Source organism: Octodon degus, unplaced genomic scaffold (assembly GCF_000260255.1).
Source record: "Octodon degus isolate 3935 unplaced genomic scaffold, OctDeg1.0 scaffold00235, whole genome shotgun sequence".
Lineage (NCBI taxonomy): Eukaryota > Metazoa > Chordata > Mammalia > Rodentia > Octodontidae > Octodon > Octodon degus.
The window spans coordinates 2584572-2602554 of NW_004524811.1; the positions used below are offsets into that span (position 1 = coordinate 2584572).

Sequence of the window (17983 nt, forward strand, 5' to 3'; positions counted from 1 at the left end):
GTGTCCCAAGGGAGTGGAAGAGGGTCTCACCCTCGCTGCACCTGGGCTGGGTGTTCCTGCCCACGCAGGGTAGCCGGAAGCTCTCCCACACACTCACTGGGCCTGGGCTAGGGCTGGGTCTGGGGGTTCCCGGAACGCGGTAGAAATTCCTAGTCGGTGGGCAGTGTGGGGGAGGTGCTGCTGAGTGGTGGGGGTCATCCCAAGGGTGTGAAAGAGGGTCTCACCCACACTGCACCTGGGCTGGGACCAGTAATAGGTCCCTCCGGCGCAGGGTAGCGGGAAGTTCTCCCACACACTCACCGGGCCTGGGCTAGGACTAGGCTCTTACTCGTTTTTTGACACCTAACAATTTTACTAGTAAATATTTCCAACACATAATAATGACATTATTCTGGGGAAATGGGTACCTATAACATATTGCATCATAATCTATTTTACTTTCCCCTTCCTTCGCAGCTCTACCCTCTCCACCTACTCTAACCCCCTGCCCATCCCACAAAATCTACCTCCCTGTCTCCATCCTATCTAAGGTTTTCTGTATTGGCTTACTATGATTAAATTCAAAGGCAAATTGGCATGAAAGCCTCAGAAGCAGCTCAGAATATATTTTTTTAATTTTATGTATTTGGTACAAGGTCTCACTAAGCAGTTTGGACTCCTAGTGATCGTCCTGTTTCCGCCTACCCAGGGATGGGATTACAGGCATGTGCCACCACGCCTGGTCTTGTTGGCAGGCTCAACACTCCCAGGGGTGGGGCCAGCACAGCATGCTGTACTGAGGACCACACCCAGATCCTTGTGCTTTTCTAGGCAGGCACTTAGACCGCTGAGCTATCTCTGCAGCCCAGTAGCTCAGTATTTTATGCAACTATTTCAAGAGACTACCACTTGACAGATCAATTCTCCTCTTGTGCCTGATATTCTTGAGAAATAGTGCACATTTTTTGGGCCGGCCAGCTCAGTGGACTAAAGTGTCTGCTTAGGCATGGTGTAGTGGTGGGGGTTCAATCCCCGGCGTGCTGTGCCATCCCCGTCCCCTGGGTATGCTGAGACCACAATTGAGACTGCATGTGGTGGCATGCACTTGTAATCCCAGCACTTGGAGGCTGAAAACAGGAGAATCTCTACGAGTCCAATCTATGTAGTGAGATCCTATAGGCCCTGTTCTAAATACATTTTTAAAAAAGAAATAATGTACATTTATTGAGCACCCTGGATATCCCAAGATATCGCTCCTACAGTAGCAAAAGAAGGAATGTGATTTACTAGTCACCAACAATTTAATTTCCAAGAAGTATCATAAAGCATGTTTCCCAGAGTCATGTTTCCCAGATGTGGGGTAGGACAATATTGAGATAGTAAGCTGCTACTGTAATCCCACTTGCTTTATATTATTATAAAGGTATTATAACACTTTATTCCTTATTGGAAATCTAAGGAACAAGGAATAATAATGGTCCATTTCTACTCATTCCTACAAACAGTGCATGGAAAAAAAAAAAAAAAGACATCCATGATTCCTCATTGCTTCATCTTGAATTCAAAATCCTGGACTTGTCCAATGTAGCCCAATATGTGAAAAAACAGCTTATTAAATGACATATGTGAAGATTTACAAAGGCATCCCCAGAATGCTCACACCTGTGTGGTTCTTAAAGGTGTGTTTCCTGTGAGTCTCTGTACAACCCCAAAACACACATCTCAGCCAGGTGGGTCCTTTGTTCCATGAGCCGGGCATGGCTCCTTCCACTCCTGTGTGTGCTTTACCAAAGCAGTGACCGCTGGTCTTCAGGACAGAAGTTCCCTTAGCCTACGAGGAGTCAGGCATTCCTGCATTCTGGGGCACCCCATAGAGGTTGCCTTCCAGCCTTTTCTCTTCTTCACAGAGAGGATGTGAAAGACATTACAGAAAGATACGTGTTTAGAAATTCCTCTCACACATGCAGAAAAACTATTGCCAGAATATTCTCAAATTTACAGTTTGAAAACCTATGATCTCTGTACTGATTCCAAGAAGACTGACTCCAGAAGAAGCTATTCCTCAGCAGCCACCCAACCCACAGTCTCCTGGGGCTTGGCGCTCCTCTCTAGGTCACCAGGTTTCTGCGATCTCTGAGAGACCCCGCAGCAGTTCGCTGAATGTCGGGCGGCCTTGAGGGCTCTGGAAAAGGGAAATACAGGTGATCAGCTCCACTTCCAGCTCACTCAGAGGCCAGGGAACAGGGTGGGCTGGTGGACACCGGGTTGCAGGCTGATTGTCCTGAAGCAAGAGAAAGACATCTGGGCCGACAAAGAGGCAGTGAAATGTGAGTGTGAAAATGTAATGTGATAGAGCACTACAAAATTGGAATGGCCCAAACTTTGAACACTAGCCACAGATGCTCACTGAAATTTATTACAACTAAATATTTAAAGTGAGTTCTTTAGTCACATTAGCCATGTTTCCTATCCTCAAAAGAGAGACGGAGCTAGCTCCTGGAGCAGCAGAGTATAAATGTTTCCATCACCGCAGAAAGCTCCTTCTTGCCAAAGGTCCATCTGAGTATTTGACATGTGAGGTCATATACCCTCCTCCCCTTAACTTTTTTCTCTGTCTTTTAAGATGCCTTGTGGAGTAGCGATGGAAAGGACAGAGCAGATGATGTGAGCTCAGGCACGCATCCTCCATAGGACTCCAAGCCTGAGCTGGGGAACTTTGCATGAAGCTGAAGTTCTCCAGGTACAAGTTATGAAATGCGTCTCTTAGTGGGAACCTAATCACATTCCAGACTAGTGACAGCTAAGCACTTCAGGAAGAGTCACAGGCAAAATCAACTTTTGCAAGCAAGTAAATTAATATAACCAAAACATTGTTTTAATCAACTTTGCAACTTGAAACTAAGATTGTTTACTTAGTGTTTCTGTGAATGTCCTATGTATGCCTTCCGCCTCTCTGTCTCATATCCACAGACACTGAGATAAAATCTCAGTATCAGTGAGCATGTACATGTATATTGTTTCATAAACAATAATATAAAGTTGCTCCTCAATTTAAGAGATGGAGAGAAGAGGGAGGAGGGGAAGGGAATCACTTTTCAGTAATAAAAAGATCAACTGGGCTGGGGAGATAGTTTGGTGATCTAAGTGTCTGATCACTTTTCAGTAATAAAAAGGAGATCGACTGGGCTAGGGAGATAGTTTGGTGATCTAAGTGTCTATCCAACAAGTGCAAGGACCCAGGTCTGATCCCTGGTACCGCATGCTGTGCTGGCCCTAGAACCTGGGGCACACCGTGCAGGCCACCAAAATATGGCATGGTGGTGCACACCTGTAATTCCAGCAAGCGTGCGGGGGAGGCTGAGAGAGGAGGGTCACCCTGAATCTGACCTGTGTAGTGAGTCCCTGTACCAAACAAATAAATAAATAAATAAAGATTTAAAAAATTAAAACATTAATACACCTATCATAACAACCATCACAGCTTATCAACACAGCATTCTTAGAGTATTGGCTGGTTATCTTCCTGATCATGTGGCTGGCTGGGAGCTGTGCCTAGCATCCTCTGCCCAGCACTGGAGAGAGGAGCCTAACTCCTACTGCTAGGAAAAAAATCAAAGCTCAAAGTACGGCTTCTACTGAGAATGTATCATTCTCAAGCCACTGTAAACCTGAAAAATTGCAAACCAAACCATTGTACTGTGTGTATCCTCCTGAGCTATCTACATTGTTATTACAAAGACATTCTTACAACTGTTATTACTAACCACTTATTTAACTTTTTTTCTCTCTTTCAAGATTCTTTGTGGAGAAATTAATCATACATAAAATACATTCCTATATTGGGAATCTTTATAAACTTAATGGTTGTCTGGAACATGAGCAATCACATCACTTGAAATGCTGACTTTTCCATTATTTATGGATTATAAATCAAATGATTTTGTTTAGGTGAGAGGAAACTCCTTTTAGAACCATGGACTTTTCTAAGCTACGGCTATGAAGAACAGCTCTCAAAAATACAGGACACCCCTGTTCAAAGCAGCACAATTTGTAATAGATAGATCTTGGAAAAAAAAAAAAAAGCCTAAATGCCCACCAACCAAGGAATAGATAAAAAGTTGTGGCCTTTTTATATAATGCAGTACTACTCAGGCATAAATAAGGATAAAATGGAGACTTTCATAGGTAATTTGGATGCAACTTGAGACTATGCTCATAAGTGAAATCAACTGGACTCACATGTGTAAACATTGTATTGTCTCCTTAACTTGAGAAGCTGAAAGAGCAAAGAAGATTCAAAAGATGCTGTCACTATTGTAAAATGGGAAGAAATTGCTCAAAAGGAAAAAGAAACTGGGATTTGGGAAAGGAGAAAAGAAAGAAGGGAAAATAAATATATACGTATAGACATAGGATAGCTTAGCTAACTCTACTCCTTATTTCAGCTGGTCTACCGAAAGGAGCAGTTTAATGCTTAAATTTCTTTTCTCTCTTCTTTTTAATTTTTTAATCAATTTTACACTTATATTTGGTAATCTGAACAATTAATTAATTTGAAGACAACAATCTGCAATCTAACAACTGTTGTTGAATTTCTGTCATTTTGTTTAGTGAAATTCTGTATTGTTTCTAAATTTTTTGAATTATTTTTATTTCTCTAAAAATAAATAAAAAGATCAACAATAACAGTATATAGTGTATTAACCATTGTTACTCTCCTATTATCTTGTTTTGAAGTTTTGTTTTCTTTTCTCTTTAAAATAAAATTTAAGGCCAGCCAAATAGCTCAGTGGATTAAAACACCTGCAAACAGGCACAGGGGCCGGGGGTTCAATCCCCAGGCCTGCCGTGCCAGCCCCTCCCCCGGGGCATGCTGAGAGAGCACTTGAGGCTGGGCGTGGTGGTGCATGCCTGTAATCTCAGCTCTTGGGAGGCTGTAAACAGGAGATTTCTATGAGTCTGATCTAGCAGTGAAACCCTAAACACCCTCTAGACCCTTCCCTAAAATACAAATAAATAAATAATAAATAAATAAAATAAAATTTAATGGGCCAATCCTCAAGACAAAAGCATACGAAGAGGGATGGACTTAAGGGATTGATGTTCCTTTTTTTTTTTTTTTTTTAATGCTTTTAGTACAGGGTCTACAGGGTCTCACTACATAGATGGACTTGTAGTGATCCTCCTGTTTTCAGCCTCCCAAGCACTGGGATTATAGGTGTGCACCACCACTCGCAGTCTCATTTGCCATCTCAGCACACCCCAGGGTTGGAGCAGGCACTAAGGGGTTAATATTTGATGTAGGTATCAATCACTTTGAAAAGGCCAGAAAGAGTCACTAATCCAGCCCCCACAAGAAAAGTCCCTGTTCTGTATTCCTGCCCACTTGCTAAGTGACTTGATTTGACCCAATTTAATCAATTACCTGAGCAATGAAGCTTGTAATCTTATTGGTTGACCATAGTTTTGTCCCACCTCATGCCCACCTAATGAGTTCCCAAGTTTCCCACTTTAGATCCACCTCACCTCATGGTTTTGCTCTATAAAAATCCCTAGAAGGGGCCCGGGATATGGCTCAGTGGAATAAGCACTTCCCTGGCAAGCACAAGGGCCTGAGTTCAACCCCCAGTTCCGGAAAAAAAAAAAAAAAAAAACCTAGAAACCTGGTTCCTTGGCAACCCACTAGGGTCTCCTTATGTCCCTCTCTTGGACAGAAAGTTGTTTTTCCTGAATAAATATATTCTGCTCTTTAAAAATAAAATTTCTTAAGAAATAACAAAGGAGTCTAAAAAGAGGAAGAGTTTGGGGGGTCAGTGCCCAGAACAAGCAGAGGTGGGAAGAAACTTCCAGGCTTCATTTGTAAGCTTTGCCTTTCAACAAAGAAGAAACTGGGCTCCTATGAAATGATTTCCTGAGGGGGCCTGCTGGCATACATTCCACCTTAATTTCTATCCTGCTTTAACTTTCTACCAAGAGTGTTAAAGGGCACAGACAGATGAAGCTCATTACTTTTAGCCCTGAAATGCAAGGCAAATGAAAGTGGAATGAAACAAATAAAAACACCATCCTTTTTTTTTTTCATTGTGGAAGTTGAACAGACCTGTTTCTGCCCTTGGTTCTACTGATCAGTTCCTAAAGGTGATAAAATATCTAGGAATTTCTGCGAGGACCAATCTCAGGTAAGACTTGGAAAACTTAGCTGAAAGCCCATTGTTAAAACCAGAATGGACCCAGGACTGTCCTGGGAGTTTTGAACACAAATAGTGCTCCTGGCTCTCAGGGCCATTAGCAAGGAGGGACGCGCCTTGTGCTGTTAGAAGCCTGGGAAGCATTAGTGACAATCAGGTCTGCTCTCAGAGGCTGGCACTGCTGCCAGGGAAAGGCGATGACACTTACTTCGTGCCAGCATCTGTACATGGCTTCGTAGACGCACATGGGTGCCAAGTGAGGGCGATAGAGCCGGAAACCTTTCGAAATAGCTTCCACAACTTCGAAGTTTGACTTGTTTTCAAAAGGCATTTTTCCTTCTGTAAAAACCTCCCACATTAAAACGCCTACAAACAAAATGCATTAAAATGAGGGATTAGAGAGAAATGCTTACCTGAAACTGAAAGAACTGTTTGCTTCACATTATAAAGCATTATTTTTTCCTCCAGCACAGAGTTGTCATTGCACAGCGTTCTAGCCGGGAAGCAGACTGCACACCTGAGACTTGAGGGGCCTGGGACTTGAAAATAATCCCAGCAACAACATGCCTTTGTTTGTGGGTTGGTCTTAAAGGCCTCCTTTCTGGGTGAAAATGCTGGTAGTATTTTCATTCCTCAGTACTGCTCATGTACCCACACCCTGACATCCATAACCATCCTGCCATTGCACAGAAAATGATGGATTTGTCGGAGACTCTGTTGCCTGTTAAAACCAAGAGAATCCCAGCCAGTAGACAGTACCTATCCACCTTTTTCCACTGAAAGATACAGCTACTAAGCAGAGCCCTGGCCTATGTGGCAGGGACCCTATATAGAAGTACGTATTCAATAATTGAGGGGTGATTGATTATTGTAACTCCTTTAAGAACTTAAAAATTGCCCACAGGACTCTGGAGCACTACAATCTGTGGGCCCAGTGTGCACAGTCTCAGAACTTCCCGGTGCCTGGCCCAACCATTTAAGAACATAAAAGGAGTCTGGATGGCCCTACAGGACTCTGGTGAGCTAGGTCCATTGGCTCCCAGTACAAAGCAGTGGAGCTTTGCTGGTACTAGTCCAACCTTCAAAGCCTTAGGAGGCTTCTGGGTAGCCCATGGGATCCTGGTGAATCCAGCGCAAGCCCACCACCAACACTGAAGCTTTGTTGAGCATCAACCAGTTGCCCCTGACTAGTAGTGAGAGACTTGGTGGGGCCTACTCTGCTCCCCACTGTACCAGAAACCTTACTGGTCTATGTCCCACCACTCTCCCATCAATGCTAACTCTGGATGATTGGTGAAAGCTTCAAAAATGCTGAAACACAGGAGCAAAAAGCAGTCTCAGTCCTCCAGCCAACCCAGAACAAATCCAGGAGACAAAGACATATAAGAACTTGGAACATGAAATTTCTGAAATGATAGCAACTAAAGTAAAGCAATAAGTCCATCAGACTCGGCAGAAATGAGATCAGAAATAATCTCCCAGGTCAAAAAAGAGGGCCAGCCAAATAGCTCAGCAGATTAAAGTGCCTGCTCAGGCAGATGCAGGGGCCAGCAGTTCAATCCCCAGGCCTACCATGCTGGCCCTGCCCCCAGGGTGCACTGAGTTGGCAACTGAGATTGGGCGTGGTGGAGCACACCTGTAATCCCAGCACTTGGGAGGCTGTAAACAGGAGGATCACTGCAAGTCTGATCTACGTAGTGAGACCCTGTAAACTTTGTACTAAAATACATTTAAAAATACCAAAAAACAGAAAGAAAGAAGAAATGACAACAATCATGAAAAAATTGCTCAGCACAGATAAAGAAGACATGGATTTAAAAATATATATAGGAGAATAGAAAAATGATAGAAGCACTGAATGAACAATACAGGAAAGAATTAAAATGCATGAAGCAGATTCAAACAGATATCTAGGAAATTAAGAATTCCATTCAAAGCTGGCAAAACTACTTGAATGAAACTGAAGATAGACTTTCAGACCTCGAAGAAAACAGTGCAGCTAATAAAAGAAAAGATCCCTTAAAAACAACAAGGAACCAGGAAATAACAATTCAGCAGCTATAAGATGACACAAATAAAAATAATATAAGAATAAAAGGTGTCGATGAAATGGCAGGAGACAGCACAAAATAAAAAGACTATTCATAGAAGTACTAGCAGAAGAACAGAAAACATCATGCCACAGCAATATATGTGCAGCCATGTTTATAGCAGCATAACTTGTCAAAGCTAAATCCTGGAACCAACCCAGATGCCCATCAACTGAGGAATGGATAAAGAAGATGTGGCAGTTTTCATAATTGAGTATTACTCAGCCATAAAATAGGATAAATTTGAGGCTTTTTGTCAGTAAATGGATGCAACTGCAGAACATTCTCTTGAGTGAAATAAATCGGATCCACATGTGTAAACATTGTATTGTCTCCTTAGTGTGAGAACCTAAAACAAAAAAATGGAATCTGAAGGGTACAGTAGATACAAAGAAAGGGGAATGCACTTATTCAAAAGGAAAGAGTTACTGAGTTGAGGAGAAGGACAGGAGGGGAGGGGGGAAAGATATATCTATGTATCTTGGCAGGATGGTTTGGACAACTCTACTGTGGATTTCTGCTGGTCTATGGAAAGAGCCAGATAATGCTTAATTTGTTTTGTCTCCTTTTTTCAATTATTTGTCCCTTTTTGTTCTTAATTTCTTATATATTTCTTCTTTTTCCAATTTCGCCTGCATGTATCTGTAATATGAATAATAGTTGGAAGACAACACTATGTATTACGACAAATACCATGAAATTCATATTATTTTGTTAAGTGAAATTCTGCATCAGTTGTAATTTTTCTGTTTTAAGACTATTTTGTACTCTCTTTAAAAAATAATATATATATATAGAGAGTTTATTTAACTATTCACCTGTTCTACAAATATTCACTAGACGAAAAGCAAGTCTTATCTAGGGCCAGAGGATTCCTTGGCAATGTGACCAGTCCATTCAATCAAGAAGCTCACTGTCTAGGTAGGAAGAGAGATAAATGAAACTCAGTGAGCTCCATTCATTCTGCAGCCCCCAAGGGAGGGCCTTATACTGCTGTCCATAAGTCTCTACGATGTGGCCTTATGACTTCTACATAAGACTGGCCTACATTAGTACAGAGCCAATGAGGTAAATACAAGCTTAACTTTACTGTAGACAATAAAGTTCACATCCTTCTGAGGGCCAGAATTCTATGCAAACCCAGAGCCACTTAAGAAGGTCTGGGTAAAAGTGAATATACAAACTGCAAATTTACTGCCATACTTCGAAAATCAACTCAAAGAGCAGACTGCATTGGACGTGTACCTCCAGTGTCTTTTTCTCAATGAAGAACACAAGTCAGTATAACTATCAGTAAACAGAGTCTAAGGAAGGCTATATTCATATCTCATAAAACTTGAAGGTAATACAGTGAGGTAGTACCATTTTCTAAAATTTATGCCTTACATTTATGTTATCAATTGAACAGTTGAAAATAATTAAGCTGCTTGGTTAGCCATTAAAATTTATTAAATACATTTGAAATTCAGTTAAAGGCCTTAAGATAATTTTTTACATAAACAAGCTTATTTTATTTATTTATTTATTCATTTATTTTTTTATATATTTGGTACAGAGTCTCACTACACAGCTTGGACTCAGTGATCCTCCTGTTTTCAGCCTACCCAGCCCTGGGATTACAGGCATGCACCACCATGCCAGTCTCAATGGCCAGCTTAGCATGGCTTGTGGTACCAGGGATCGAACCCCAGTCCCTGCACTTGTCTCAGCAGGCTGTTTAGTCCGATGAGAAGATAATTTTCTATCAAGTCAGTGATGTGGAAAACTTGGCTTTCTCGGTCAATACACTGTTATGGCTTTATAGAAAGTGCTAATTCATGAAGGAAAAGATTCAAAGACAGACCTTTTATAACACCCACTGGGGGGGGGAACTATCTGGATATGACTAGAAAACAAAGGAAAGCACAGATACAAGACATTATCAAAATGCTATATTAAGAAATCAAAGTTAAACAGAACTATTATCCATTATATTAAATCAAGTTCCATCAAATGTACTTACCAAATGACCAGACATCAGATTTACTACTGTATTTATTGAAGTGAAAAACTTCAGGAGGGGACCATTTGATTGGGAACTTGGCTCCAGAAGAACTGATGTATTCATCATCTAAGACATACCTACAGTCATCAGATTCAAAGCACATTGTATTGCTCATCTCTTACTCTTATTTATTTGAAATCCTTTTTAACTATGAGTTGCTAAACGACAGAGTATTTTACCCCAGAATGGTTCTGTACACCTTCTTCTCTTGTTAGCAAATTGTAAAATCATCCCATATAGTGTTTCCCCCCAAGTAAGTTCCATCATGTTTAACTTCACTGGGTCTCTGAAAAATGTAATAATTCATGAAGCCAAAATATGGTACATGGTTTCTGTTCTTTATGATACATCTTTAGCTCTGTGAAGAATCATGTATGCTCTAACAACTATGATTTAAAAAGTGCTCTTCTTACATTAGAAAAGAGTGAATTCAAAGTTAGACTTCATGTTTTCTTTCATGTGCTTATAGTTTGTGGGACACAAAAGAGGATAAAAATATATTAACACATATAGTAGATGTGAAAAAAATTCCATAATGTATTAAAATGGCCCTGTGTAAAAAGAAATAGGGAATAACTACAATCTTCTTTCAAACAACAAAAAGTGTTAAATCCCCTCTATTTGTTGAGAATTGTATGTAAGGACTAGGCTAGTGCGAGAATCTGGAGAGGCCAGGCAATACCTAATGTGAGCTAAATGTCCCTTGAGTGTACAATAAAATATTCTTAAATTATTTTGTAATGTTGTCTCCATATACTTTATGAAAACACCTTATTCTATCTTTACACCCTCCTTTATTGAGTCCAAGATCAAACTACTTACTTGAAGATAAAAATAAATAAATAATAGAGAACAAAAGGAGAAAGTTATTTTCCATAGATTTGAAGTTTCCAAAGTATAGACTTTTGAGAGAAGAGTTCAATTATTAACAAGTTATTTGGAAAAATGATTCATGAATGAGAGTGAAATCTCACCACTACCACCCATCTGTCTGGAAAAAGTTCCCTTGAGTTAGTAGGACTGGGGAAACAGAAAGGAATGGGGAGGAGTATTAGACACTGGGGGACTATTGGCTTAAGATCTTGGACCTTATCCCCTTTAAGAGCTGTTTGGGACACACAGCAGGGAAGGAATTTCCCAACTACACATGAGGTTCGCAGGACTTAATATTGAAGCAGGATATGTGCTCTCTTTCCAGTGGAGGCCCCAGGAAGATAGAAAGAGTCCAAACAAACAAACAAAATGACTGTGGACATGCCTAGGTCAGTGCAGCCCTAGCCCCGTGGAGTTCCTGGTCATAGAGAATGTCAGCTCTGAAGCAGCTGTAGTCACCTGGGTGGTCGGACAGCCACAGCTAAGACAGAAGGACAGTGACTGCCATGATGCTGCAGTGCAGAGACAGCAGCAGGGCCAGGCAAGCCAGCACCTTTTCAGGATGTGGCCCCGGGAGAGACTGGGCCTTTGATGCTGAGGAAAGTCAAGGAGAAATCCTGAGTGTGTGCTGCTAAATTGCTAGCACCCCAGAAAAGAGGGCTCAAAATATCAACTTCAAGTTGTACAAACAGATGGCTAGATATTTCACACTTCAGTTTTGGACTTAAACTACTAAATTTAATGATAGAAGTGTTTGATGGTGATCTAGAAAAATCTGATTGTTTTCCTTTTCTTTCAAAAATGCATACTTACAAGAAAAGCACTTTTCTTAATCTTAAACATATGAATAGATTGGGAAATTCTTTTCATCTTTAAGAACTACCATAGTTTTCTTAATAATGACCCAAAGGAAGATAAAAAGAATAGCCAACGATAAGCAGGTACTGCTAAAATTGGCACATGAGCTGAAATCCACACAGGTCAATCTAGCCAACCCTTCCCACAGTATAAAAGCAGAGCAGTTTATTGGCAGACAAATGTGAGATTCCTTCTTATGAGTAAATAAAATACATATATAGATATTATGCACAGCACATACCTTGTCATGCCAAAGTCTGAAATTTTTACTATGCACGTAGAACTAACCAAACAATTCCTTGCTGCCTGTAGAAAGAAGAAAACATAATCCAACTGAGGTTACAAGTTTTTCTTTCAAAAGTTTCTCCTCCCACTTGGCTTGTTTGCTTGAGCCGCCTACCATGTCCAGGCAGACAGCCTTGCTGTTTGGATGGTGATTGCTGCCAACGGTATGCGTGATTCAATCGCTTGCCCTTATGCAATGAATTCTCATGATTCTTCAATAAACCACGAAAATGGTAACACTTTTACTTTTACACATAGTCTCAAAAGTATTTAGTCTTTATCAAGAAAGGTCCTGATAAAGACGGGAATGAACTCAATCTAACAGAGGACAAGCTACAAATCATGACATAAATGAAGCACAATAATATACATGAGACAAAGCACAGTCATTTCATACCTTTGGAATCTCCAGCAGGGATTATAATTGAAGTTATTATAATTTGTTAAACTTACATTTATGAAATATAACTATAGTGATAACTTCATATTTCTTAAAATTAGCCCAGTGAACCAAGCGTAGTACTATCTAGTTCAGAAGCAATGTATTATAATGTATTTAGTACCAAAACGGTCTATTTTTAGCAAATTAGTCAAGAAAATCATTGATTTGGTTATTAGCCTCACAGAGGTGAATGGTGCAATAGAATTTTTCTCTTCGTAGTGCATTTGTGGTTCAGTGAGTCCAGTAACAAAAGCAAGAAACTGAAATTGTAAACCAGGGGGACCTGCTTCCAAGATGCCAGAAGTGACCCCAAAGTGACAGCACTGGGAGGCTCTTGACAGGAGAAAGGCTCCTTTGTTATTTCACATATTTTACCTGACATGAAAGTAAATGAAATAGAACACAAAGAAAATGAGTGATCAAGGAAGAACCAAGGACAGGGGGATCAGTGAGAAGCCACCAGGAGCCAGTAGAAGTGCTACATGGCTAGGGTTTGAGTTATAATCCTTAGTGGGAAAGATAAACATGAAGAGGCCAGGAAAGTGAGCTAGGTGGAATTGATGATTTCCATCCATTCCAATTCTGTGCGATTACTCCTGTGTGCTGGGTCCTGAGCAATGTGCCATGAGGAATGAAACATGGTGGCTTAGCTCTAGTGACAACAGTTGGCATGCTAGAGCTCTCCTATGGGCCAGGCATGGATGCATTCAAGTACTACATGAATTACACAGCAATTCATATAATCTCTCCTAACAGACCCATAGGAGGGAAATGTTACAGTTAGCACTACTTCACTGGTTAGCTAGGCTACCCAGGGCCACACTGCTAGTAGAAAATAGAGATAAGAACTGAGAGCATCTAACCCTAGAGCAGCGCTTCTCAGCTTCCATCACAGAACTCACCAGGGGAACTTGCAAAATACAGTGATTCCTTGCTACCACCCCCAGAGGCTCGCACTGAGTTGGTCTGTGGAGCGGCCTGGTACGGTGATTTTTCTCAGAGCTCTCAAGGGATTCTAATGCACAGCTAAGTTTGAAGTTTGAGAACCTTTGCTCTGCAACTTGTGTTTCTGTCACACTGAGCTCGACCTCAGAAGTCTCAGCCATGTAGAATCCAGGCTTCATGAAGCACATATACAACATCAGATGAGTAATAAATGGTACTGTGATTCTAAGCCGTGGGGAGCATGTGTTCCCATGTAACTATGCTTCCTTTCACCCTCCATAATATGGCAGTCTGAATGACAAGTACTGTAATACGCTCTCTGTGGGCTGTGTATAACAGCAACGCGAGATTACTTCCAAGTGCCAGGATCAGGGATTTCTTAGAGTATTCCAAGATTCTCATTTGAATCAATTTTAAAATTTAGAAATAATACATGGACAGGTGCAGAGGACTAGTACCAATATCCTGAATAAATGCTGCCTGGAGAGAACACGTTATTCAAGGAAAAGTAGCAAAACAAGGAAGTCATGGTATTGGCATTTCTCTTGGTGCAAGACAGTCATTTTTAAATAGGGACTTCTAAGCCCTGCAGAACAGGGTGATTTAAGTTTTGTAGTCTTCTCAATAATGTAGTCACGTTCTTGTAATACTGTCAAAGCACTTGCATGCAGGGCCAATTGCAGCCCTGGGTAGGAGATGCAGGAACCTGTTGGCTCTCTCTCCAGTGCCTAGCAGAGTGCTCAGCTTACTCTAAACACTTGGCACATGTCTGAATAATAGTAAGAAGGGGAAAAGAGGGAAGGAAAGAAGAAAGACTGAAGAAGGGATTAAAGAAGAGAAGAAAAGTACAGCATTTTTAGTTAATGAGCTAGGTGGTTATTTATTTTAAGGAGTATTTACAAAAGAGCATCAGTGGGCAAGTTAAAGTAAACTTTCACTTTACAAAATGTTTTGCATCATGACCTTTAAATAAGGGTTCATCTAATATATCTTTTATATAGTCCTGCATAACTATCATATTGAGAGCTCTTTATTGTTCATCCAGGAGCATACTGCAACTTCTCTTGCCTTTTGAATTATGCTCTTTGTTATTTCCTATATGCTACTTCTGGAGGTATTAAAATATTGCAAGTTTGTATAACTAGAAAATCTTACTTTTAGTTTTCAAAGGTATATTTGCTAAGTATGAAATTCAAAAAGAACAGATCTTTCCTTTCAGTCCTTTAATCTAGTTTCTTACACGCTTGGTCCTTCTTTTTTCTTTCTAATGTGGAATAACATGCTATTTAATTTTGTTCTTCCATAGCTAATATTTTTATGTATATGCTTTAATGATTTTTTTCTTTACAAGAAGTTTTGGACAATTTCATTTTTGTGCATATTGGTATGATTTTATTTAAATGTCTTTGCAAAAGGTTCAGTTTTCTTGGAAATGTGGTATAAGTTGAACTAAATTCAGAAATTTTAAATCTTTTAAAAAAATGCTTGAAACTATTGTTTGAAGCAAGGTACAATTCCCCTATGATGAATGCTATCACTATGTATATATAAAATGTACCAATAAAAAAGATTCAAGGAAAAAAATAAAAAAATATTTTGCATCAATAGTGAAATGTTTAAATATTAAGCCAAAGGATATATTCTTCCAAGTATTGAAGTAATTGTGATCTCCTTCCAAATATAGGTATACTATGTAGAATAACAACTTCATGTGCACCATACTTACTAAATCTCTGTGAATACAGCAGTTCCTCTCCAGATATTCCATTCCTTCACACACATCCTGGCACACACTCAGCAGCATTTCCTTCCCAAGCTTTCCTCTTCTCTCCCTGAGGTAGTTGAGCAGACACCCATTCTCCAGGAACTCTGTCACGATATAAAGGGGCTTCTGCTGTGTACACACCCCATAGAGCTGAACTAGCCTTGGATGTGACAATTTCCTGTAGAAGGAAGATATTTGCATTGAAAAGCATTTGAACTCCAATGGTAATATGTAGCATCTATGCATCATTTTCATTATCAAGATAAGGATCAACCAGACCACAGAGAAAGCATTTTCCTTTCCACATTATGCACTGAGAAAGTGAAGGCAGGAGTAGAATATTTTCAATGTCATTGTCAATGCAAAATATCTATGCCCCATCTTCTTCTTGTCAACATTCTGGCTTTCTCAGCTTAGTTTTGTATGCCTTTTTCTGCCTCATTACTGCCTATATAGGCACAAGACTGAGAGTTCTGCCCCTTGAATTCCAACCTTCCACTCAAAAGGAAAACCCTGAGCCAGCAGGCAGGAGAAAGGACTGATCAGTGGCCGTAAAAAAAATAAATAAACTCTAAAGTGTAAAGCCATTAAAAATAAAAATCTTAGATATAGTTAGAGACTGGAAAACATTTACCAACATAAAATCCTGGTGTGTACTTAGTAATCACACACACACACACACACACACACACACACACACACACACACACACACTTCCTTGAATTCTGCCTGTTAAATGCCTAGAGCCACAGCTGCGGCAGCACACTCAGGAGGCTAAAGCAAAAGCACTGCTGCAAGTTTGCGGCCAGCCCGGGCTACATAATGAGCTCAAGGCCAGTCTTCAAAACTGCATAGAGGCCTTATCTCAAAACAAAACAAAACGAAACAGACAAACAAGAATCCTTAGGGCTTTTGAGTCTAAACTTCAAAAACTTATTGTCTCATGTGTGGCACATAACACTCACTCTTTCACTCACCCTTTTATGCTAACTGGTTACCATGGAAAACAATTTCAAGTTAATGTTTATAATTGTTAGGAGCCGCTGAAGCTGAAAATTGATCATACATGGGAGCACAGGACAAGGCCAGAGTGCCTAAAGCAGTCAAGCCACCTCAGTCTTGAGAAAAACACCCTGTCTGGGCAATTTCAGCTGTTAGTCACTAGACAACCTTGTGTCTCCAGATACTAACTTTGCAAAGGTATAACTAAATGCCCCTACTGTTGGGCTAGTTCAACACATGCAAGTCAATAAATGTAATATACCATATCAACTGAGTCAAAGAGAATATTCACATGTTCATTTCAATAGATGTAGGAAAAGTATTTGACAAAGTCCCATTCATGGTAAAAACCCCACAGAGGACTGGAATAGAGGGTCTTTATCTCAACCAGATAAAAGCCATCTATGAGAAGCCAACAGCCAACATCATACTAAATAGTTAGAAACAGAACTTTCACTCCAAAATGAGGAATAAGACCAATATGTCCACTATCATCACTCCTATTCAATATAGTTCTGGGAAAAATAGCCAGAGTAATTAGACAAGAAAAAGAAAAGGAATAATGATAGGAAAGGACAAAATTCAGTTATTATCATTTTCAGGTGGCATGATACTATGTGGAAGTCTTCCTGGTATGACAAACAGAAAGAGCACATAAGGAAAAAAGTGTACAGTAGACATTGTAAAATAGGGAGAAATTGTTCAAAAGGAAAAAAGAACTAGAGAAAGGGCAAGGAAAAGAGAAAGGAAAAGGAAAAAAAAAAAGATAAAAACAAGAAATCAGCAGGATGGGACTCACATCAAACATTTCAGAATTAGAACACTGATAAAAATCACTGACAAAAATCTATCAGAAATCAAACTTTTATTAGAAATTAGGCAAAAAAAAAAAAAAACCCTGCAAGTGGGGTCTAGCCAAACAAAGAAGACACATATTTCTCATGGGGGGATAGAAAAAGTGCATTTAATTTTTTAAATTTTATTATTATTTATTGATACAGGGTCTCATTATGCAGCATGGACTCACAGTTATCCTCCTGCCTCAGCCTCCTAGTGCTGGGATTACAGGGATGTGCCACCACACCAGGTTTCCCAGCGTTCAGGGGCTGGCACAACATGTGATACCCAGGATTGAACTAGTGTACTTGCGCTTGCCAGACAAGTGCTTAGACTGCCAAGCGATTTCCCCATCCCTTGAACAAGTGCATTCTTCTTAGCTGTAACTTTATACTTTTAAAGAAGCAGATATAATTCACTGTAGGGCATGCTTATTATTTAAATATTTTCATATCTTTGGCTTCTCCTGTTGTCCTTTTCTAATTATCCCCTTCTCTTAGTGGTTGAATCAAGTTTCACAGTTTTAAATATCATCTCTGCAGATCACTCTTAAATCAATACCTTTCACTTCAACCTTTCTCCTAAACTCCAGACTTGTGCATTTACTTGGCCACTTGGTCACCCTGGGCCACCTGCTAGGCCTCTCACATTCAGCACATCCCAAGCAGACAGTGT

General features: G+C 40.2%; 1 protein-coding gene across 2 annotated transcripts in view; it reads right to left on the reverse strand.

Moving 5' to 3' along the window:
- Window positions 1-2070: 2070 nt before the first annotated feature.
- Window positions 2071-17983, reverse strand: part of Txk (TXK tyrosine kinase) — a 52860-nt gene continuing 36947 nt past the window's right edge. The window contains exons 10-14 of one of the 2 annotated variants that reach the window (XM_004645665.2): window positions 15431-15647; window positions 12274-12338; window positions 10260-10378; window positions 6376-6533; window positions 2071-2161 (exon numbers count right to left, since the gene is read on the reverse strand). In XM_004645665.2, the coding sequence (XP_004645722.1) occupies window positions 2093-2161; window positions 6376-6533; window positions 10260-10378; window positions 12274-12338; window positions 15431-15647 (628 nt within the window). In that variant the 3' untranslated portion in view covers window positions 2071-2092. Of the gene's footprint in view, window positions 2162-6375; window positions 6534-10259; window positions 10379-12273; window positions 12339-15430; window positions 15648-17983 lie in introns of those variants that run through there. The other variant, XM_023706004.1, reaches the window with a different exon arrangement.